We start from the raw sequence: 26,017 nt of genomic DNA, 5'->3' as shown, positions 1-26,017 counted from the left end.
GTCACAAGAGAAGGTTAATTTCATCTGCAGAATCTGCTATCTCTTGCTCACGGCTCCTTAACTTCTCTCAGGTTCTATCCCTTATCTATAAACATAAAGAGTAGAACACCTACCTAACAAGCTTCACTTGTGCCTTGTATATGGCATTACCAATAAGGGGTAATTTTAGTTGTTGTTGTTATTACCAACACATATCATTAAGGGATACTGAAAGAACTTGTTTTGTGAAATAACCCTTCAATACAGGCGATTACATAGTTGCTAATATTTCAGCCTTGAAAATAATAGTTACGGGTCCAAATTAGTAGAGGGGTTATAAAAACACATGAAGTTAACAATTCAGATATCTCTTTTAACATAACAGCCATGCCATTTGCACTCGTTATGAATCAAATTGTTGCAAGTCCACTAATTAAATATTCACTAGTGGTGGGGTCATTTATGATAACTCACACTTCCTCTCTCTGTAACCCAAACTCACCATTTAGACTTCTATTTTCTAGGCTTATCTCTTTATTTATGTGGCCAAGCTTGTCATTGTTTCTCCCTCATTTTCTCATCTTTAAAGAACATTGAGTTTATATGATAAACTCTATTTTCTGAAGGCAAAATACTGTTTCTTCTTAGCCAGTTAGTAAGTTGGAAAAGCAATAGAAGGTGGTTGACATGTTAAAGGGTGGAAGGAGAGGACACTGGAAAACAGAGAGTCAGTTATGTAAACATTATGGGCTTTTCTAGTTAACTGATTTTTAGAAACATGCTATTGTAAGTTTTAAAAATAAGACTGTTTACACTGTCTTATATCAATTCTTATTACTTGACTATTGATATCCTCAAAGACACCATGCCTGCTCTCTCTTGAAAAATAAGATTTGAACATCTTTATCAGGAAAGAGGACACCAGAGAGTAGATACAGGAAGAAGACATAAAATGGCAGAAAGGGAAAGCGTGATTTTAGTCGCCATATCCTGAAACAATGCTAGGCCTACATGGAGGCATGTCTTCAAGCTTGAAGGATACAACTTAACCCAAAGACACAAAACATGTCTTGACAAAGTCACACAGAAAATTGATGTGGGAGTAAGAATTAGAAATCTGGCCTCTTGAGTGTGATCTCTAGATAAGAACACTAAAGTAGCTGAGACAAAATTTTCAAACATCCCATATTGGGTTGAGGTGGTAGATACCAAATAAAATGTGACCCTTTGATGTAACTTTAGTAAACCATGAAGCCATAGTCTCTACTTTTAAGGCTTTTGGATACGACCAAATCTCTCTAAAATGAAATAATAAGCAATGTCAAGCCTCCATCTCCTCTTCCTGGGTTGATTTATCTCCCCTATGCAAAAAAAGGGGCACTGTGCCTGCACGACTCTACCCCCAGTTTACTATTTCCTTAGCTGATGGGTTCTATGTGGGGTTCAATCCCTCCAAAGTGAAGTAACGTGCAAGGCCAATGCACACCTGCACTGCAATCTGTCCTCCCTCAGCCTCTATTTTCTTAATGGCTTTGTTAGTTATGGGGGCACATCAACCACTGTCTCAACAACCTGACAGAACATGGTCAGAGACTTGAAAGCCTGGAGGAAACATGAAAAGAAGAAACACAAATAAATAAGAAGTGGCGTTGGCTGAGAGGGGCAAAAATGAAAGTGGTAGCACATAAACTCCCACACTGGAGAACCATAGATACATATGACTAACTCCCCTCAGGCCAGGACATGGACGGTCCCCAAGCCTCTCTCTAACTTAACTTTGTGGAAGGTTCTCAGTGCTCTTCCATCTCCATGTTCAAACTGCACGAGAAAATGACCGCATCAACCAGCAGAAAGATACGTGTGTCCTGTAAGCAAGGGGGCATTTAACTGCAGACCCACGCATTCACAGAGCTGTTCAGACAGACTGCACCTGTTCACATGCATAAAATGTCTGGTGCTCACCAATGGTGTAGAACCTCTTCAGTTCACTCCTCCGAGAAGGATGCTTCTGGGTATTGGTCGCGTTGTTCTGCTCTTCTTCAATGATGGGCGTCTTGGGTGTGGGGGGCTTACTGGCTTGTGGCGTTGGCTTTCCTGCAGCAGCCAGAGGGCTGAACCCGGGAGCGGTAATATCCACCGACTGGGACTTTTTCTTCAACCTACAGGTAAAGAATACCACATGCTGATTACTCATTCGAGAGACACTTGTTTCAACTTTATCTCCGACATAATTTTTTTCAACAATTGAATAAATATTTGGCCCTGAAATAGAACAAGGTTTATTCAGAAATTATAGACCTTCCCTACAGTATTTTAAATTCTTCAAATATTTGTGAAACTTCAAATATTTGGGGAAAAAAATCTGCCTAATCATTTTAAAAGGTTTTGGTAAAAGGTATTAGAATTTAGTAAGGCGATAAAGGACTTTTATTTTTCTAACAGCAAACTAAAATGCGGTGTCAGACAAAGATAATGCATTTGGCTACTGCTTTTAATTCTGAAAGGAGTATCTTTAATGCTATAGTAAAACACTAGTTAGAAATAAATAATTGCAACCCAGAAAGAGATAATGAAATGATTATTTGGGTAACTAGAGGCTGCCAGGGCTTTTCTGTTTAATCTATAATAGCATCTTAGCTGTAAAAATTATAGAGTTCACATTATTTCTCCAGACATTCTCATGGACTGCTCACTTCTACATTTTAGAGAGCTGACATGAGACCTCACATGGAAAGTAAAAAGCTATCCATAAAACATTTTCTCCACTCATGCATAGGGAATGTGTCTCTTGGTGTAGAAATTACTGATAAATGATATGAGATAAATCCAAATACTTCAAGCTACAGAACTTCAGATTTGTAATCGTAACTGAACCTTAAGCCCAGTCTACTCTTGGTTCATGGTACTTTGAGAAGCTAACACTAGGTGTCATTTTTCAAGTCTAGATTCCTCATAGAAAACAAGTTGGTAGTTAATTCTTTATCAGTTACAGTAATCACACTTGACATTTGCAATTTCCCAAGTTTCACACATGTTTATGCCTCCAGACTTTATTTAGGCTTTTCCAGTACATTCTTCTATATTCTGCCCCACTGTCAGGCCTGCTCATGTTTCTAGACTCAGCTTAAAAATGGCCTCCTCTGGCACTATGTAATAGCATAGTGTTTTAAGACCATTGACTTTGGAGTTAGAAAATCTAGGTTCAAACACCATCTCTATCACTTAAGCTTTGAAACCTTAGACATATTTAACCTTCTGGAGACAGCAAAGCAACAAAACAACAATAATATGAAGCTCCTGTCACCCAATTATTTTTATTTTATAGGGGTCTGTTACCCAAAGAATAAAAATTTAAAGAAAGAATAGCCAAGGCTTGATGTCAGATTGATAACAAGGGAGGAGAAAAAAGAAGTAGAAGAAAGAGGATTCCAAGGTTTCTGGTATAGGAGATAAAATGGATTAAGATTCACAATGGGAGCATGAAGGACTCCTAGAATATGCTCTTACAGGAGCATAGTGCCTCAGCATCGCATAGTTTTTAGAATACAAGCAGGGGTTGCATTACAGATTTGCGGTAAAAAATTTAGAGTTTGGATCATTTTGCTGATTATCAAAAATGTTGACTAACTTTCATTGAATATAAAAGCAGATGTTGGCGGGGGGGACAGGAGAAGGAGGAGAAGAAGACTGAGTGGGAGAATAGGGTTGGGCAAGAAGACTTCCAAGGACCATCAGATTTGGAGCATCTACAAGCAGAAACTATTCATGCAGCAACTGGTGAAATTACTGTGTTTCTGGCTGTGAATCAGGGCTGAACCTCAAGACACTGTTTACAAATAATAACATACATATAGTCGTAGAGATACCCTGGCAAGAGTCAAAGAAGTTGTCAAAGATCATGAGACTTAAAAATGTGTATCTGGGGCACCTGGTGGCACAGTCAGTTGACCATCTGACTCTTGGTTTTGGCTCAGGTCATGATCTTGGGGTTGTGAGGCTGAGCCTGGCGTCGGGCTCCACACTCAGTGCGCAGTCTGGTTGGGTTTCCCTCTCCTCCCTTTGCCCCTCCCCACCTCTCCAAAATAAATTTTTAAAAAAATGTGTATCTTATTGCTAGACCACACCATCTGTAGCACACTCTGAGTTAACACAGTAATCATACTATATTTTTCCTTTTTCCTCTTATAATTTTGAGAAAAATTTCAACTATAGAAATACTGTCATCTAACCATTAAAATTATTTTTGTTATATTTCTTTCATTAATATTGTATAAATCTGTTGTCTTATAAAGAATAGTTATATTGAAAATAAATGGTCTCCTCTGGGCAGCTTCCCATGACATGGACCTTGGTAGTCTCACATCATTCCACAGAGGGGGTTATTCATAATTAACTCTTAAGCTTATATTTAATTGAATTTACTAGACCAAAAGCTTTTCTAAAGGAATAAATGTACCCATTAGTAAAAGATTCATTAATGAAAGCAGTGTTTACTAAATTTTAGCAATTTCACCACCACCCATATGATTTTAGCCATACCCACATATCACCTATTTAGTATTCATGAAAATTGAACTGCTTTATTCAAATTGCCAACAAATATGTTAAAAAGTGCTCAACAGCATTAGTCATGAGAAACACAAATTAAGACCGAGTTGTACTTATAGCACACCCATCAGAATGGCTTCAATGTGAAAGACATGATATTAACTGCAGTGATAAGGAGCTATCGGAGTTTGCCAACACCTGATGGTGGGTGTGTAAATTGGTACGACCACTTTGGACAAATGTCTCGCAATATCTGCTTAGCTGAAGGCATGCATCTTTTTATCACCAATTCTATTCCTAGGATATATCCTACACAATATGTTCACCCAAAGACACAGTCACGAATGTTCATAGAGACACTATTTGTAATACCCTAGTATCAAACACAACCCAAATGTCTAATAACAGTAGAAAAGGGCAAATGAATTGTGATAATACTTGTACAATGAAACTTTATACAGCAATGGAAATGAATGAGCTACAACTACTTGCAACGGCAAGGAATGTCTTCACAAAAATGATGCTGGGCAAAAGAAGCCCGGTACCAAAGAACACATACTGTATGATTCCATTAATATAAAGTTCAAATAGAAGCAAAACCACCTCTGATATTAAAAAGTGTGGGTAGGATAACTACTGGGAGTTATATTGATGGAGACATGAAGGGGTTTGTGGGATTCTAGCAATGTTTTGTTTCCTCTTCTGGGTTCTGGGTACCAGGATGTGCTTACTTTGTGAAAATCTAATAATCTGGGATTTTTGCGGATTTTCTGGATATATGTGATACTATCCATATGAAATTGACCAATTTTGGGGGCACCTGGGTGGCTCAGTCGTTAAGCAACTGCCTTTGGCTCAGGTCATGATCCCAGGGTCTTGGGATCAAGCCCCGCATCGGGCTCCCTGTTCAGCCAGGAGCCTGTTTCTCCCTCTCCTGCTCCCCCTGCTTGCGTTCTCTCTCTAGCTGTCTCTCCCTCTCTGTGTAAAATAAATAAATAAAATCTTTAAAAAAAAAAAAGAAATTGACCAATTTTTAACATTCATTTACAATGAAGATTGTATGTAATTACTAAATGGCTACTCGCCACAAAAAGTGACAGTAAAAAGAAATAGAATGATAATATTGGCCTTTAGCCTCCCAAAGATGACCAAAGTAGAGTGAATCTAAGGAAGGATCCTTTCCTTTAAAAGAATTTAAAAAGAATCACTCTGGCAGCTCTGCTGGAAGTTTGATTGAAGGCTGTATCTCAAAGTTAAGGAAGCTGCATGCAATGTCCTTCAAGGAGTAGCAAGCAAAAATCACCTAGTCTACCACATGGTTGAGGATATGTGGATTTACTTTGCACAGGGTTATCTACTTTTTTTAATGTCTTGGTCTTCCCAATAACACCATTCTTGTCCTAGTCTGGAGTTTGTAGGCTGGAGCTGAATGTTACAGTAGTACTATACACAACTAAGAAAGGCATCAAAATTAATAAGAATAAGTTAAGAAATAAGTTGCAGGTCATTGAGGCAACAAAGTTAATTTGTCCCAACATGGCTTCCCAGAAAAGCACACTTAGACACACTAAGACTTAGATTACACTAGAAATACCATATTGAACCCTATAAACTCTGTGAAATCACCAATATTTGACCATTTTTCACCAACAAAAATATCAATTTTCTTGGGTAAAATAGGCAAAGGGGATTAAGAGGTACAAAATTCTAGTTATAAATAAGCCAGAGGATGAAAAATACAGCATAGGGAATATAGTCAATTGCGTTGTAATCATGTTGTATGGTGACAGATGGTGACTTCACTTATCATGGTGAGCACTGGGTAATGTATAGAATTGTTAGGCACTTAAAATTAATATAACATTGTACATCAATTATACTATAAAAAACTATAATAATTTTTAATGTCAAGTTTCTATACCTCACCCCATAAACTTTATTTCAAAATCAAATTTGAATTTTACTCTAAAGCAAGCTTTTTGGGGGAGAGGAGCTCAGCGGAGTCAGAATTTAAGGGAAAGGTGCTAAATTTTACAGGAAGAAAGCCAGTTATTGTCTAGTTCTCAGAAAAGATTATTTTCAAAAATGTAAGTGTGACAAGTTTTATCTCAAAGTCATATAGACTATTTTTATCACCAGAAACTGTTTCAGAATTGATCAGAGTTACTAAAGTCTCATATTGTAGCATGTCAGCAATGACAGCTTAGATTTGAGACAGTGCTAGATACCACAACTGATGAAGTTCTACATCACTTAAAAATGTCTCCATGTCCCACAAGTCCTTTTCAAATAGCCTCTGTGGAATGAGCAAAGGATGTAGTTGTGGGCTCCTAAGACCAAAGGCAAGCAGAAAATGGCCCTATGGCATTTTCCCTCTTCCTTTTGCCCTTCCTCACCAGATACTCTTCCCAATCAACACTTGAAGGGTGTCATGTTTTCATTGTTGTTGCTGGAGTCTGGAATACTGCAACTAGCTTCACTGGCTTGCCTAAGAAAATACTTTCCTGTGCATGTTTTTAGAAAGCAGAACTGTGTGGGTAACTGAATTACCCCTTTAAAGATCCTAAAATTGACTACTGTGATTGGCATGGAAATATGCAAACTGCTACCTTCAATTTCCAAATTTCATGAAGGGAAGTCTTTCTCAATTTTTAACAATGTTCTTAATTAAATGTGTTAAACAAATGTAAATAGCATAATGGAGTATGTAGGTGTACATGAGATAAAATACTCATTGACATTAAATGAAACATTACAAATAAAGACAAAAATAATCTCTTAATTGGCACGAAAAGAATCTTTGTTTATTGTGCTTTGCATTTCCAAAGGAAAATGAGTGCCGACATCTTGGATGGAGAAAAGGAAATGAGTAAAAGGAGACATCCCTTTTGGCACTGTGCCTCTAGGCAGACTATCTAGTGGTTCATAATCTTTGCCCTCTCTTTTTCCTCTGTTTTTGAACAGAAAAGAACTATTCCTTCTCTTCTCCACGTGTGTTCCAACACCTTTTTTCAGCATGGTAACAATGTTGGACACTTTTCTGAGACTCGGTTTTCTCATCTATAAAATGGAGATATAACATACCCAGACAGGTTCTGTGGATTAAGTAAACACCCTCGGTGAAAGTGCCTAGCAGAGCACCTACAGAGGATGTTCTCAATAAATGGAAGTTCCAATCTCTTTGTAAAAGGATGGAAGGTAGGACAGAATTTTGTTCTTCAAACTTCTAAGGGATGCTGAGGAAGTTAGAACAGCTTATTGGGATCCTTTGCTGCTGCACTACTCAGAGGTTGCAATGCATTTTGTAAGGTGCGGGGTACCACCTTTTCTGCAGTGTGGATTTGGGGGAAGGAGCAGAGGATAAAGGTTAAGCTAAATGGGAGCCTTTCATGTGGTGTACAATGTGATATCTCTCCTGGGAGAGTCCCCAGATCTTTTGGAAAACAATTGAATCCATCCAATAAATAGTTTGCTTGAGTGCATATATTTTTTAAATCTCTGTGAGTTGACTTAAAATAGCAAACTCGTAAGCAGAGGTGGAGCCCAGAGAACCATGGGAAGGACAAAAACTTGAAAGGAAGTATGAGGAGGGCTTTGACCTTCCTACTCTGTCAAAATAGGATTCATGCCAATTTCAACTAGTTCTCCAAGGAGGAAGGGAAGCCCTGTAGGCCAATGATGAAATGAAGTCATAGGAACTAGAGAAAAAAGTAAGTGGCAGAAAACTTCTAACACCAACCAATTTAAATGGGATTACCCTCATAGTAATCAACTAAATTTCATTTTACATAATTTATTTCTACTTTACTAGAAACATGAGAAACCTTCCATGTATTTTCCAAATCACTGGCTAGAATGCATGCATCTTTTGGCTTAAATGAGTTAATGGACACCCCAACTCTCAGGGCTTGCACCAGCAGCGACTGAATATGGCTTTACATTGCCAACCATAGAGGGACAGCTCCCAAAGATCTGGGTCGATTGTCTATTTCAAGAGCTTTACCCATGGAAACACCTTCTCTAAGCTTCTTTACTTTTAGCCCTTTATTACTATTGTTTATTACTTGCCATAGTCTTTTGGGCACCCCTTTCCTTTTTCTCACATTGTAGGGTTTTCATCTACTATCACTAGCCTTCTATCATTTTCCATTCCAGCCATAGCCAAGCAATGCTTGTCATCCTTCTTTGTCTGCCAGGCACTGCATCTTCTAATAGTTTTGTTATTTTGCCTTAATACTACATGATAGAATCTACCTTAAGCCTAAACTGGTATGATTTAAATGTATAAGGAAAAAAATGGTTTCATTTAGTTTGAGTTCTTCACTGGAATTACATCTTCCATTAAATGGAATTCAAATTGTACCTTTATTAGAACTAACTGGGTATTTCCTGAGTTCTGTAGCTATCTGACAAAAACGAACGTTCTACTATACACCTAGTAAAGCTTAGGATGCCCTGGGGTACAGTAGCAACAGCTGAGAAAAGCTACTATAGTATAATGAGAATATTCCCTAGGTCAGAGGAATTTAAAGTGGTAAAACAATAGAATATAAAAGCCACATATGCATATATTTGACTGTGTGCCTCCAGAATAAGAGCAGAGTGGTTAAGACTATGGACATGGGGCTAGATTCTCTGGAATTGAATCCCTAATCTGATATTTACTAACTTGTAACCTTCAAAAATTTTCTTAATCTCTCCTTGCCTTGGCCCTCTCACATGTAAAATGGAGGTATTAATAACACCTGTGTCGTAAAATTGACATGAGGATTAAGTTAACCTTTATAAAAGCACTTAAAACACTTAGCATGTAGTGAGTATTAATTGCTTTAAACAAAAACACAAGCAAACATAAACAGTCACTGAGCATTTATAATACGCAGGGCACAGGCCATATATACATTATTTCATTTACTGATCACTATAAACGTATGAGGTAGTATCATATTCCTTATTTTTAGAGGAGGGAGCTGAGGTTTAGAGAAAGAGGGCTAAAAACTAGGGACACTGGAATCCCACCAGTACATTTTGACCAAAAGGCCATGCTTTGGAATTAGGGGATAGAGATAAATTTCAGCTGTGACATTTCCCAGCCATGGGACTTTTGGCAAGAACCTGGACTTTCTAGACCTCTTATTTTCTTACCCACAATGGTGGTAGTTATGCTATCAGCCTACTTTACCCAAGAGAGTTCTTGTGGGCATAAAATGTGTTAACTCATGTGAAAGCACTTTGCAAAATTCCAGAAATCTACAGGACTGGTACTAGCTATACAAATTCACTCTTCACCACATTAATCTGTTGTATACTAACAAACGTGCATGTATACATATATACAAGGACGTATGTAAATGGCTGTGCCCCTAAAACCCAACATTTTCTAGTCCTTTCCAGTAATTTCCAGCAAGAAGACCATCTGTGGTTTGCACAACTCATTACTGTTAGCAAAGCTGGCTCCTTGCTTCCTAAAAGAGCTAGTGTAAGGATATTTTTTAAAGCAGTAAAGCTGTTGAGAATGCAGATTTTTCCAAGTTGGATACTGTGGCTGCTGCAAAAATCTCAAGTCACTCAAAAAGAGCTTTTGAGAGCAAATGCCTAAAAAAATTTCACATTTCAAAATTAAGGCCTTTTGTTTCTCCTCCTGTACAGTCTGACTAAAAATCAGCGGCTAAAAACAAACCACACACTCAGCAAAAAAAACCCAAACATATTCAGAAGCCCAACCAGAAAAAATGACAGATTGGAAATCTATGCATTAAACCACACAAACAAAAAAACAATCCATTAAGATATAGACTATGCCAATCACAGCCCGCTTTGTAAGTGCTGTGCCCATACTATTCTTGGTGGTCCCAACATAGGAACGAAGCAGAAAATCTCATTAGTGTGGAATCAGGAATTACACATTCTTCTTCTATAATTCTAAACCAATGCAAAATGTTTCAACAGAAGTATCCTTTGGTAGTGCAAACTGGTATTTGACAGTTAATGGGACACCAAAACTAGGTACCTTGTTATAAAAAGACATGTTTCTAGCCCTGTATTCATCCTAAGAAATTTATGCTTTCCTGTTTGGAAATACAGAGAACAGAGAATTCAAGAATTAAGCCACAGGTGCAATGATATGTAGGAATGGTTTGCTAGAAATTCTCTTGTTAAATGCAACCGAATTCAACTCTGCGAAGGGCAAGGCCAGTGTCTATAACATGAGTTATGTAGAAGCATACATGAATTCATTGCTCTTATACCTAATTCTATGCTAAAAATGCCAGAAATTAAATCCCAAACCAATCTGCCTCTCCGGAGTTTAATAAGTCCTAACATAAAAGGTGAACATTTCTTATTGACCTTTCATGAAAAAGACATCCAAATCCTCCAAGTTTGCCAGCTGGTTTATTTATATCCCTATGTTTACACCAGCTGAGAGAAGAGAGACAGGAAGAAGCACTTTTGATTAGGAGTCCTTACCACCACATTAACTTAATCCCTACAGTCTGTTCATCAGTTTATTCCTAGGATTTAGCATGGTTCTTGGCATATAGTAGGCAATAAGTAAATAGATTATGGAATGAATGAATGATCTCATCATGGGGGAAAAAACCACAAGAAATAATACAAAAAGACAAGCAAGTTCACATATAAAAAATCTATGAAAATAAACTGAAAGAGTAAGACTTTGGACAGTTTGGGAGCAGATACAATGATCAATTTAATTCATTCACTTAAGATAGCCTTCTTCCCACCCCACTATGGGAATGTGTTTTTGAATTTAGAAAAAGGAAATAGTTTCAAAATCTCCATTATCAGTACTATGACCAATGTGAACAATATTTCAATTCTTTATTCACTAAATCCAGTCTTGTAATTGGTAAGGAAACACTCTGTACTTTCATAAATTGATATCCTTACACAAAACTTTTCAGTGGTGGCATGGAGAAGAAGAAGGAGCAGGGACTCTGGAACTGGGTTCAAGTTCAGGATCTACTGCTTTTAAACAACCTAAAGATGAAATATTTTAATTTTATTGATTAGAAATATCTACTTCATGTTTTTGGAGCACTCATTAAGAATTTTGCATATTATCTTTCTACTATGAAATTTCAAAGCACTAAGTTAATAGTGGTAACATTTTCATGAGTTTCCCCTTCCATGTACTTTCCAATTATACTACTATATTACAAGCATTCACCTTGAAATTACACAAACTTCCAATTTATTTCAGTTTTTGCCTTGGAACTTCAAAGCCTTTCAACTGGAAAATCCTGAAAGTACAAACACATTATGCAAATCCAAAGATTAGGGCTTGAAGGATTTGGAAGTCAAATTCTTGTAAATGTTAAACAGTCCTCTACAATAACTCACAGAGATGAAATTTAATTTTATTACCTTTGATGAAGTGATTTGTAACATGCTATTGCCACACTGAATGTATTCTGTTTATTCATTTTAGGAAGAAGAAATCAGAATAAATAAGACTATCTTAAGATTTAGGCTTCTAATTTGGATTTGGAAATCCAAATCAAAACTTCAGTGAGATACCACCTCACACCAGTCAGAATGGCTAAAATTAACAAGTCAGGAAACGACAGATGTTGGCGGGGATGCGGAGAAAGGGGAACCCTCCTACACTGTTGGTGGGAATGCAAGCTGGTGCAGCCACTCTGGAAAACTGTATGGAGGTTCCTCAAAAAGTTGAAAATAGAGCTACCCTATGATCCAGCAATTGCACTACTGGGTATTTACCCCAAAGATACAAAAGTAGGGATCCGAAGGGCTACATGCACCCCGATGTTTATAGCAGCAATGTCCACAATAGCCAAACTGTGGAAAGAGCCAAGATGTCCATCGACAGATGAATGGATAAAGAAGAAGTGGCATATATATACAATGGAATATTATGCAGCCATCTAAAGGAATGAGATCTTGCCATTTGCAACGACGTGGATGGAACTGGAGGGTATTATGTTGAGTGAAATAAGTCAAACAGAGAAAGACATGTATCATATGATCTCACTGATATGAGGAATTCTTAACCTCAGGAAACAAACTGAGTGTTGTTGGAGTGGGGGGTGGGGTGGGAGGGATGGGGTGACTGGGTGATAGACACTGGGGAGGGTATGTGCTCTGGTAAGCGCTGTGAATTGTGCAAGACTGTTGAATCTCAGATCTGTACCTCTGAAACAAATAATGCAATATATGTTAAGAAAAAAAAAAAGAAGAAGAAGAAGAAGGTAGCGGGAGGGGAAGAATGAAGCGGGGGAAATCGGAGGGGTAGATGAACCATGAGAGACGATAGACTCTGAAAAACAAACTGAGGGTTCTAGAGGGGAGGGGGGTGGGAGGATGGGTTAGTCTGGTGGTGGGTATTGAGGAGGGCACATTCTGCATGGAGCACTGGGTGTTGTGCACAAACAATGAATCATGGAACACTTCATCTAAAACTAATGATGTAATGTATGGGGATTAACATAAGAATAAAATAATAAAAAAAAAGATTTAGGCTTCTATCCAACATTGCTGATTAAAGGAATCTATTTTTGACAGGGCCTATTACACACTATCTGTGTAAAACATATGGACTAGCTGATTAAAATGTAGTTTTGCTTCTGTACAACATAAGGCAACTCTGAACTTAATCAAGATAGCTTCTGTAGGTAATGATTATCTGGGCCAAAGCCCAATGGTTTATAGTTAAAATGCCAATGTAGCACAACAATCTCCCATCTTAATTTCCCCAAATGAAGATTCAAAAATCAGGAAATGAACTTACAGAAAAATGCAGGTCTTGTGTTTACATATTAATTCAGGATCTTGATGGAAAACATCACTCTGGTTAATCCATTGCTTCTTTACCTTTTTTTTTTTTTTTAAGATTTATTTATTTATTTGAGAGAGAGAGAGAGAGAGCATGAGCTAGCACATGGAGGGCAGGGGGCAGCGGGAGAAAGAAACTTTATCAGACTCTGTGCTGATTGCGGAGACCCAAGGCTTGATCTCATGACCCTGGGATCACAACCTCAGCAGAAACCAAGAGTTGGATGCTTAAATGACTGTGCCACCCAGGAGCCCTCTTTACCTCTTTAAATTTAGATCATCCTTTGATAGATATAAAAAATCCATAAGTCATCCTAAATGTTTTCAAATGAAAATGATGCTTTATGGTTTTTAAATGTAAGATTGTATTGTTGATTGTATTAGTGATTGAAAATGATTTTTTTGGAAACTATTTAGATTCCAATCAGCCACCCTGGATAGGGCCTGCTATGTCCTCTTCCCCAATTTGAAAATCACTGGGGTATCTGTTACAGGTTTCTTCTCTTCAGATGATAGTAATTTAATACATGAAGGCTATGTAGGGCCCTTAGTACAATGGAGTTGGATTTTAGACTTTTTTTAGCTAAACATATAATATTTAAAATTAAAGAAATCACTGTCTTCTTCCCAATGGCAACTCAATAAACCTACATTTATCTTTCCCCACTATTTTAAATCTTTTTTTTTTCCTATTGCAGAAGAGAATGTGGTCCTTTTCTTGTTAAAGCCCATCTCTCCATGTGTTTTCTGATTCCAATTGCATCCTCTCTCTATACTTGAGGTTTTAATGTACTAACCACTCTTTTCCCTCTGTGAGTCCTGAACCAACTGAGGAACAAGCATGGGTGTCAGGGACCCCATCATAAGAGGGTGGCTTGGAGACGCCGTGCCCTGGTGAGGCTGACCCGTGGGCAGCGCATCCCAGCGAGAGGAGGCAGAGGAGGCTGGGCCACAGTCTGAGATGCCCCTCTTCTTCCTTTGGGGAGGCAGAGGTATCAACAGCCAAAGCTCTCTTTTAAATCCTTCAGAAAACAAGGAAATGTCTTTTTTCTGCCCAAAGGAAGGGATGCAGGAGAGGGAGAAAATGTTCCTCCTAGGTCACTTTCTTAAGGCTTTACTCCTCGGGTTACCTGCTTCCCATTCTGGTCATTGATCTCGCCCTCTTTGCTAAACCATTCCCACCAGCATTTAACCAGGGGCTAACATGACTTGTCCTTTCAAGTCCTTTTCTTTCTAAAGGTACCGTCCCATTCCTTGCTTTCTCTTCTCCCCTTTACAGCGCTCAGCATCATCTGCCATTCACTGTGCAACACTCTGCTTTGCACCCGCCGTTTTCAGAAAATGACACATTTAGGTCATGTGGTCAAACTCAAAGTGACGTTTTGGTTTTCATTCCTCTTAACCTTTTAGCTGCAGGATGTATTTGTGGAGGTGGACAGCACAGAGGTTAAGGCCATGGACTCTGGAGTTAGCATGCCTGGCTCTCGATCTCAGCTCCTTATTATGGAATCATGGACAAACTACTTAATCTCTCTCTAAAATGGGTAAAATGGGTTTAATAACAGGGCTTACCTCAAAGGGTTTTTAAGAGGATAATATAACACTATCTATATAAATATTCAGCATGATGCATTCTGGTACATATACATACTCGTCTTTTTTTATGGTCCCTCTATCTTGAAACATTCTAGCTCAGATTTCCTGACATAGAATTCTTCTAATATTTCTTTTTCCACTATTCCTTGAAGAGTCTTTTTTTTTCCTATTCAATCCTAAATTTTGGATTATCCAGAGGCCTAATGGAGTTGGGCCTCCTTCTGCTCTATTTTCATGATCTCCTTAGGTGTTCTCATCCATTCCCTTGAGATGAAATGTTTATATGATGAATACTCCATATTTTTTTTATTTATGAGAGAGAGAGAGAGAGAGAGCATGAGCATGAATGGGATGGGGGGAGGGGCAGAGCGAGAGGGAGAAGCAGGCTCCCCTCTGAGTAGGGAGCCCAATGTGGGGCTCGATCCCAGGACCCCAAGATCATGACCCAAGCTGAAGGCAGATGCTTAACTGACTGAGCCACCTAGGCGCCCCTGAAAACTCTCCTATTTTTACCTCCAGCCCAAACCTTCCCCAGAACTGCAAACTTAAATATACCACTAGCTTCTTGGAGGTAATTATCCATTACCTGCGGCACATTTTAAAGTGAACATGTCCCTAAACAAATTCTCGATTCCTAAACTCACCCCAATCTTCCTTCTCACCTTCTCTATCTCTGTAAATGGCACCCCCACCCCCACTCAGTTCTTTAGGCCAGAAACTTGGAAGTTAGAGTTGATCCCTTCTTTTGCAAGACTCTCCACTTCTAATTCATCAACAGGTTCTCTCTCTTTTTTTTTTTTTTAAGATCTTATTTATTTATTTGACAGAGAGTGACAGAGCGAGAGAGGGAACACAAGGAGGGGGAGAGGGAGAGGGAGAAGCAGGCTTCCCGCTGAGCAGGGAGCCCAATGCGGGGCTCAATCCCAGGATGCTAGGACCATGACTCGAGCTGAAGGCAGACACCTAACGACTGAGCCACCCAGGTGCCCCAAGTTCTCTCTCTTTTTTTTTTTAAGATTTTATTTATTTGACAGAGAGCGAGATAGCGAGAGTAGGAACACAAGCAGGGGGAGTAGGAGAGGGAGAAGCAGGCTTCCCGCTGAGCAGGGAGCCCGATGTGGGGCTCGATCCCAGGACCCTGGGATCATGACCTGAGCCGAAGGCAGACGCATAACGACTGAGGCCCCCAGGCGCCCCCAAGTTCTCTTTATTCTGCCTTTAAGTTCTGTATTAAATCTCTCCACTTCTCTCCGTCTCCACCACCAGCTCTTTAGTCATCCCTCTTCTGGGTTACTGCCAAAGTCTCCATATTGGTCTCCCAGTAAGACTTCCCTCTCCTACTACCTATTTTTCTTACAGCAGCCAGAACAAGCATGTTTAAGCATAAAAGAAATAGATAATTTTCCTTCAAATAATTGAATGGCTTCCCACTGTGGCTGGATGAATTTCTTAGCTTCTTTCTATGGCCCATTAGGTCCTGCATGTGTCTATCTCCTACTTCACCTTGGGCCACTCATCGTCTTGGCCTAACCTATTTCTTGCTCATGCTGTAGTCATTCTGGTGTCCTTCAAGGTTCCCAAACATGTCAAGCTCCTTCCATCCTCAAGGCCCTTGCACATATTAATCCTTTCAGCTGGAATGCTATTTGAGTTGCTGGTTGCTTCTCATTTTTCAGTCTCCTTAGAAAAACAATCACCCATGATGTTAAGTAGGTTGCTCTCATTTCCTGCTCCCCATCCCCACTCAGTTCCAAATTATTCCTTAGCACTCTGCTCATCTGCTTCTCACAAGGTCTAATATTTGTTCTTGTTCACTTTGTTCTGTCCCTCTCACTTCACTATTCACTCTGGTGGGGCTGAAAGCACAATCCCTTTACGCACGGAGCATGGTGCTTTGCACATTTTATGTACACCAAAAATATTTACTACATGGACCAATAAGTGAATGCGTGATCTCTTCACATAGATTCCACACATGTGTTTATTCAGAAGACCTACAAGTAATGAGTTTATGTTTACTTTTTCCATTTTATTTCATTTTTAGTTTGGCTCAATCACAATGTCCCAAATCTTTCTTAAGAAATTACAGTCATGACTTTGGTTAGAAAACACCAGAGTCAAGGGGGAAAAAAACCCCACAAAATTCATAACAGTTATGTGAAAAGAGCACTGTCTCCTAATCTATGACCTGAACCAATTTTGAAAGCTAAAAATTATAGTTGAATACATGGTCTCAGAAATAATCTTAGGCTAGAAGACCCTTCTAAACATGTGTTGCTTCACTGGTTTATGCTAATGGGCATTTCACTATTGCATTTTCCAGGCCTCATACTTCTACAGGTGGTAAATTACATTAAGGGAAAAATCAAATAGAGATTGGATGCAGAGAAGCAAAATATTACACATTAATAAAGCTGGAAAAAAAGGCGGGAGGGAAACAACTACATATATGTTCATTTCTAATCTTAAGGACCAATAGAAATTCCTACATAACTTCATATTTAAGTTATTCAGTCAATTCATTAAAGAATAAAAAAATAAAATCTGATGATGGCAAAAAGTAGCAATCTATATTTAAGATTGGAAGGCTTTCAAGTCTTTTTTTTTTTTTAATGGAAGCATTATGTCACTTTTACTTTACATGTCCACAAATGCTTGTATAACATACAGTGATTACTTCTACAGTTTAGAGTGGTTTTTTTCATAGAAGAGAAAGAAAGGTCAGTGACACATAGGTGTGCTACAGGGACACTGGGTCGAGCCCTGAGGAAAACACACTGTGGAGGAGGGCTGAGTGATGCTTAGGTCCTGGGCAGCTGCTGTGAGGTGCAGGCAAGTCCCCCTGGGCAAGGGTGGGGTCTCTGCATGGCAACCAGGCTGCTCATCTGCTACCGACCGTGGGGGGGGGGGGTTGGGGGGGAACACAAAATAGGGCTTCTTTGAAAAAAATAGCTTGATGACAAGAGACCAAAAGTTGTTCTACTTTCTTAATTGTAAGCTATTGCGATGTAACTAAACTTTACTCTTTACTAAATCTCAGGCTAGTGTTTTACTTAGATGGTTCTGAAGCATAAATATTGACCTTTGCTTTCCCTTCATGCTAGCATAAAAATTAGTTCCTTGCAGAATCCATTTGCTAACAGAGCTTGGACCAGCTAACACTTCCTGCCAGCTCATGGCTAGACAGCTAAGGCCATCCTTCACCACGGAATGTTTCAGGACCCTGTTTAGGGCGCAGGAAAGCAAAGACTCAAAACTACAAGTAGAAAGTTAAGGAAAAGGGAAAGTGTGAAGATTGCCAGAAATATTAGGTTATAAGGTTGTAAAAGCCCAAACAAATTTGATTTTTCCACATACTTACTCTTCACAGAAATATTTAAAAAAACAATTTATATGATGGCTTTTCCATTCCTATAGAAAACACCAGAACTGACATTCACTTTGACTTTCTAAAAAACTTCAACCCAAACACCAGGGTTGGTGTTTAAAACTGAAGCGGTATATAAAATATTTATGGAACGGTATTGACGCCCCTCTTTCCTTAGCACTTAATAAAATCCAAACGGCCTAATAGGAAAGCTTCCCATGTAACAGTTTAAAAAACATCGACCCCGTACATGATTTTTTTAGGTTCAGTCAAGATTATTTTAAAGTTTTATTGCTGCTGGATACAAAATAAAGGCATACAACTGTCCCAAGAGGGGCGGGATGTACAGAGCTTAAGTTAGGCCCAACGTGGGGCTTGAACTCACAACCCTGAGATCGAGAGTCTCTACTGACTGAGCCAGCCAGGCACCTCAAGAACTTTCAAATTTTTAGGAAACCCAAGTTCAACCACCAAATAGTACAGTAGCAGTAATGGAACTAATATTGCTGATTCATGTAATATGTTAAGTAAATGACAAGTGACTGACTTTAATCTGTACGGCATAAACTACTTGAGGTCAAGGATTGTCGTATTCATATTTGAGCCACCACTGCCCTGTATCTTGTCAGGAAGGAATAACACAGGCTGCATTTAATGTGACCACCATTAAAGGCTTGACTTTACCTAAGGAAAAATGGAAAAACCTGGTACATACAAACATCATGAAGGACGGCTTTGAAGTTCTTATGAACACTTACGTGCTTTCTATCACAAATACGATCATGGCAGTCCAGTGTTGTTCTGAGTTCCTTTTCAGAGCAGGGTTCTGGACTAGATTCTGCCATTACTAGAAATAAAACCTGACATAAGACACCTCACCTGAACCTCATCATTCTCATCTGTGCAATGCTGGTCATCAACCCTGCGGTATTTGCCTAACAAGGTTCCACATCTTTGTGTTCACCAAATAGCTGGTGATTCCCTGTATGTTCGAGGCTATACTAGAATCCAGGGATCTACTTGCTGGCAGCAGCACTCTGCATTTTGTTAGGTGTTTAAAGGCGATTCATTCTCTTGTCAGGTGATTGACTGGGTTCTTTGTAGTCCACTCCTCACTGGTCATCTCTCACCTGCTATTTCCTCTCTCTGTGTACATGTAACTCTTTCCATTGGCCCCTAATGTCTCCTTCGCCAGCCACTGTGTACATGGGTCATGCTCTTTCTGCTGGGGTTACCTCCCACCCCCAGGCAGCCCTCTTGGATAAGACAGAGACTCCTTCAGGCCAGATCTCTTTTGTATGGCCACACCTTGCAACAAGAAGCAAGCCACCTTTGCCCTGTGGGTCTTGGCACACCCATGATGTGGCAGCTCTTTGCATCCCCCCATCAGATTCTCCAGACAGCTATCATCCCATATTCTTTTTGATTTCTCAGGGTCCAGTCAAATTCTAACCCATTGTTGACCCTAAGTTCTCTGGCTTGTCTCAGTAAAGTCCCATACACAGATCTGAGGCGAGGTGAAGGCCTTTCTCACTTCTTGCTGGCGGCCTGGGATATGACAGGATTCCCAAAACACCAGCAGATCTCTGTGAAAATCCCATCCTAATCTCCCAACTGTTGTATTGGCTGGAGGGGGGTGGTCAGCCAGGAGTCACAAAATCAGATCCTGATCACCAGCTTTTCAAATCTTGATTTGGTGGTCTCACACTTCATTCTGAAATGGAGTAAAAGATAGTTCCTCAGTTCCAGCTGAAACAGAGCAACTGTCTAATTTTAACTTCCTGTTACAAATTTAATGCACCTTTATTCATCTTTCTTGAGGTCATTCTCTCTGGCTAAGGAAAAGTTGGAACTGCCAAAAAAGGTGGCGACAGAATGGAGACATCCCTCTATCTCAGCAACATTTCTAGTTAAAAGACATTTATATATTTTTTTCTATTACTTTCTATATATCCCTTGAAAGCTTATTGAGTTTGATGCACTATGCTAAGTGCCAGGGATGCAAAGATGAAAAGAAAATGGTTGCTATCCATTTTTATATCCATTTAGGACATAAAAAGGGATGGATTTGGGGCACCTGGTGGCTGAGTTGGTTTAAGCGTCCAACTCTTGATTTCAGCTCAGGTCATGATCTCAGGGTCTTGAGATCAGGCCCTGTGTGGGGCTCCACACTCAGTGGGAATCTGCTTGAGATTCTCACTGCCCCTCTCCCCTGCACACGCACTCCCTCTCTTTCCAAAATAAATAAATACATCTTTTTCTTTTAAAAAGGAATGGACTTAAAAAACAGAATTATAGAAAATAATACATACTCTGGTTACAAGAAGGTAGTTCTTCTCCAACTTTGAATATGCCTATAAGAAATTCTAATATTCATGTGTATTTATTTCTGACTACGTTTTACTTAACTGTAAGAAATTAGGTTCAAGTATTTGTGAACTGCAAGTCATTGATATTGAGAACAATTAGAGAATAGAGTTTAGGATTACAAAAAAAAAAAAAAGAGGTAAAAGTAAAGCAGAAGGCAGGGATGGGATGGGGGAATTTGTTTTGTTTTATTTGTCAAAAGCTCTGGGCTGAAATGAGGTGGTCAAGTTTTATTTTACAGAAAAAGCTTCTATTAACAAAATGTTACCCCCCAAAAGATACATTAGGGGCACCTGGGTGGCTCAGTTGGTTAGGTGACTGCCTTCGGCTCAGGTCATGATCCCAGGGTCCTAGGATTGAGCCCCACATCGGGCTCCCTGGTTGGCGGGAGGCCTGCTTCTCCCTCTCCCACTCCCCCTGCTTGTGTACCCTCTCTCGCTGTCTCTCTCTCTGTGTCAACTGAGTAAATAAATAAATAAAATCTTTAAAAAAAAGATACGTTAGACCAAAAATGGCAAAATTTATCTAATTATACAATAAAGAGCAGAACTCTTTGAGTTGAGTTAGCACTACAAACACCAAGGACATCATCATTCATGCTCTTATTTTGCCACGGATAGGGAAAAATCAGGTAGGCATGGACTGCACATAGGCACTTGAGAACCACTAGACTGAATGATCTATAATTCTACAGGCAGTGAATTTACTTCATTAATAATCCTTTTATTCAATTTCCCCCCGCTTCATTCTTCCCCTCCTGCTATCTTCTTCTTCTTCTTCTCCTTCTTCTTCTTTTTCTTAAACATATAATGTATTATTTGTTTCAGAGGTACAGGTCTGTGATTCAACAGTCTTGCACACTTCACAGCGCTCACCATAGCACATACCCTCCCCAGTGTCTATCACCCAGCCACCCCATGCCTCCCACCCCCCATCACTCCAGCAACCCTCAGTTTGTTTCCTGAGATTAAGAATTCCTCATATCAGTGAGGTCATATGATACATGTCTTTCTCTGATTGACTTATTTCGCTCAGCATAATACCCTCCAATTCCATCCACATTGTTGCAAATGGCAAGATTTCATTCCTTTTGATGGCTGCATAATATTCCATGGTGTGTATATATATATATATATATATATATATATATATATATATATACCACATCTTCTTTATCCATTCATCTGTTGATGGACATCCTGGCTCTTTCCACAGTTTGGCTATTGTGGACATTGCTGCTATAAACATCGGGGTGCACATACCCCTTTGGATCCCTACATTTGTATCTTTGGGGTAAATACTCAGTAGTGCAATTGCTGGATCATAGGGTAGCTCTATTTTCAACTTTTTGAGGACCCTCCATACTGTTTTCCAGAGTGGCTGCACCAGCTTGCATTCCCATCAACAGTGTAGGAGGGTTCCCCTTTCTCTGCATCCCCGCCAACATCTGTCATTTCCTGACATGTTAATTTTAACCATTCTGACTGGTGTGAGGTGGTATCTCATTGAGGTTTTGATTTGGATTTCCCTGATGCCGAGTGATGTTGAAATCGGAGGGGGAGACGAACCATGAGAGACTATGGACTCTGAAAAACCAACTAAGGGTTCTAAAGGGGAGGGGGTTTGGGGGATGGGTTAGCCTGGTGATGGGTATTAAAGAGGGCACGTTCTTCATGGAGCACTGGGTGTTATATGCAAACAATGAATCATGGAACACTCCATCAAAAACTAATGATGTAATGTATGGTGATTAACATAACATAATAATAATTAAAAAAAAGAATCCTTTTATTCATATCCATTCCACCCCTGCCTCCTGTCTATGCCTTATTGCAAAGGGACAGACTTTCATATAATTTTCCAAGCCCTGCATTCAGGATTGGCTACATAATTTGTGGTGCCCTGTGCAAGATGAAAATGCAAGGCCCCTTGTTAAAAAAAAAAAATTAAGAATTCAAGACAGTGACAGCAGAGCGTTAAACCAAGTGTGGGGCCCTTTGAAACATAGGCCCTGTGTAGCTGCACAGGTTGCACATCCATGAAGCTGGCCCTGCCTGTACTGCTTGATATGAACCCCCCAAATTGATGTCCCAAAGCACAGCTTTTTAAAAATGATGCTTCAGCACTTATGACTCTTGTATAAGGAAACATTTCCAGAATGATAATCCAGCTTGATGACGTCTTTGTTATTGGTCAGTAAATCATATCCTGCAAGTCATAGCTTAACCCCAAAGTACTGTAGATTATGAATTTATAAATATTGTCTCAACCTCCTAGGAGCTGATATTTCCTTAGTCGGTTGAAGTTAATCTTTGTGTCTGCGGAGTTGTGATGGAGCTTGAGAATAATATTCTACATGTACACAATTTGATCAAAACCACCTGGATGGTTCAAAATGATCTCCATGTGGAGGAAAGGGTACTGAGAGTCTCAAGCTGTGGGATGGGAAACAGCTGTGGAGGAAGTATTCTTCCTTCCCTTTTTGCATGGAAGCAGGAAGTGGTCAGATAAATATTTTGATTTCCCAGCGGTAGGAGGCATTTCAGAACAAGGGTGATTTGGAGAGTCCTGAGAAGAGTACTCCAGCTATCATACTAGGCTGGCCTGCCATTATTCCTTCTTTGGGGGCTACCATGGTCTCCTCCTATTGCTTCCACTCTTTCCTCTCACAAAATCCATCTTCTACACAAAGAGCAAAGTGTTCCTTTAAAAATATAATTCAGATCCAGTCAGCCCATCCAATGTCTTCTCATCTTCGCTGAGAATAGATTTAAACTACCTACCATATCCTGCAGGATCCCACATCCCCTGCCTACTTCATTGGCCTCATCTCTGCTCCTCCTAACTCTCTCTGCTCTGTCCATGCTCTCCTTTCTGTTCCTAGAAACTGCATGAGCCTCAAAGCTTTTGTACTGGAAGTTCCCTTTTCTTGAAATGCACCTTCTCTAGAAAGTCACCTGCCTGGCTCCTTGTCATCCAGGCCCCAACAGTCTCTTTACAGAAAGACATTCCTTGATGGCCCAACCGAAAGTTGTCAACTTCCCCATCACCCTAGTTGATTTGTATTTTCTTCAGACCATTTATCATTGACATATTTTCTTGTGAATTATTGGTAGTCCCTCACACCTCTTCATTAATGATGTGAGAGCTGGAAGCTGGCCTGCCTTGTTCACTGACAGATCGCCAGTGTTTAGAACAGAATTTGAGATGGTACAGCAATTTTGTTACACACGCAAGTATTTCATTTTGCATTAACTAAGGAGGAAACACGACACACTTTCTACCGCTTAAAAATGACAATTCACCTGCAGAGATTTTTAGCTAGAAGGAAACATTCTACTATTTAAATATGACATCTTCTCTACAGAGATTCTTTAAATATGCAGGAAAAAGACTGACATCTGCAATGTAGCACTTCCTGTATAGTATCTACTGTGTTTCTCTTTGATGACTATACTTATGGTTTTGGCAATTTCTCAGGAGCTCATGTAAGTAGTCTACACAAGATGTGAATTTGCATCATAAAAATCTTTGGAGCATTACAGTCAATAGCTAGATATTAGTAGTCACTTGTGATTCTTGGGTCACTGGGTTTTGTCACAGTAAGCAAATAAAAGCTCATATTTAGCATTCATTCCTCAATGTCACAGGCAACAAAAATACTGCTTTGTTATTCAGACAATGATTTGAAATTGCAAGTCACTCTAAGACAGGGAACAAGGTCAGGGTTTTAGAGGAAGAACAGTTTTTTTTCTACCACATACTGTCCTATTTAACTTGAAGGATATTGCTGGAGTCCAAACCAAAATATTGCTTTATCTCATTTATACACATGGCTAATAACTTTCTAACACAATACAAAATGTAGAATAAGATTCTACTTGCTATTCAAGAATCAACTATGAAGAAGGAAAAATCTGAAGATTGTCCATAATTCCTATCGTGCATTCAGTTGATTAAGGGGAGTAGCAATTTTTAAGATAAGGATAGGTTCATTGTCTGTTTTCATCTTTCTTACATGTTAGAAGCAAAACATCATATAAGTTTGAAGGGAAAAACCCTATAAACATAAGCAGAATCTAGCATTTTGTTAATGTACTGTTCACAACATAGAATAAAAAAAAAAGCAAAACCACACAACACAAAGATTTGGGTCATAGAATGGGGAGAAACTAAAATAAATATATTTTATATTAAATGTATACTTTTCTTTTACTGACTTAGGATGTCCCATACTGACTAGTCATCAATAAAGACCACAAGACATAATAACATTTTTCATGAGGATAAATATTAGCCCAAAGCAAAAGTAGTAATTAACAAGTAGTTATTCTGGTAATCACCTCCTGGGCAAAATAATAGTTGTCAAAGAAAACAGGACACTACATACTTTAAAAATATCTGTTCATTTTCTAGCCAAAGATTTAAAACCTGCATCGGTTGATTCTTTGTCATATAAAATGATGAAGCAAACTAATGGCAATGAAATTGTCTTGGGGAAAAAAAATCAATTCCAAGCATTTTTGAAAAAGATTTCTAAGTGACATTCTGTAATGAGTCCCAAGATGTATCATATAATTTACACACACATACACGTGCATACACACACTCATAAATAAAGATGAAATCATGATTTAAAACAACTTGAATAAAATTAATTTAAGTGAACTATATTCTTATGGTCCATACTGTGATTTAAAGGATTTTGGATTTCATATTAAGGTTTGACTGAAGCTAAAACAGGTAGGCTGCAAACATTCTTATGAAATCTGTTCATTAGTAAGCAAAAATTTTGCTATCTCGGCAAAAGCATGTTTCTCTCCATATTTTTTATTATATCAATTTGAATTACTTTCTTGATTGATTTGTTTATAAGTGTGTTGGGATATGTTTAAAGGAATGCTCCATGTATGGATTTATTATCTCAGCAGTAAAGCTCAAAAACACATTTGAAGAAAAATGTTTGCTCTTAATAAATGTAAAACCTGATGTTCATACAAAATTATATTTTACTACAGTTTTGCAAAATGGAACTCAGCAAACAATAAATGCCAATTTCTGGGAGTCTCTCTATGAAATTTTGGTGGCTATTGCCTAAGAACAATTACCAGCAAATTTCTAGCAGGCAATAACAATAAGACAAGAGTCATATGGACAAAAGTCAGAGATGAGCCAAGACATCTGAACTCAGTTAAAAGTACTAACTAATCCTATAAAAGAGTTTTCCTGGGCAATACACATGTATTTTTTCCTGGGGGAAAAATGGGGCCACAAAAGGCAAATATTAAAATGTGTGTATTTCATAGTGAGAAGGTAAAACACGCCTACATTTGTCTGATCCAATAA

General features: G+C 38.9%; 1 protein-coding gene across 3 annotated transcripts in view; it reads right to left on the bottom strand.

Annotated features, from left to right (window-relative positions):
- OXR1 (oxidation resistance 1) overlaps positions 1–26,017 on the bottom strand; it is a 353,292-nt gene that overhangs the window by 211,042 nt on the left and 116,233 nt on the right. For all 3 annotated transcript variants that reach the window (XM_035011740.1, XM_035011743.1, XM_035011734.1), the window contains exon 2: positions 1,942–2,138. In XM_035011740.1, coding sequence (XP_034867631.1) covers positions 1,942–2,138 — 197 coding nt within the window. The remainder of the gene's footprint in view (positions 1–1,941; positions 2,139–26,017) is intronic.

Source organism: Mirounga leonina, unplaced genomic scaffold, assembly GCF_011800145.1.
Source record: "Mirounga leonina isolate KUSES-001 unplaced genomic scaffold, KU_Mleo_1.0 Mir_165, whole genome shotgun sequence".
Taxonomy (NCBI): domain Eukaryota; kingdom Metazoa; phylum Chordata; class Mammalia; order Carnivora; family Phocidae; genus Mirounga; species Mirounga leonina.
The sequence above is the reverse complement of the archived record's forward strand: the minus strand, read 5'-3'. Positions and strand labels throughout refer to the sequence as shown.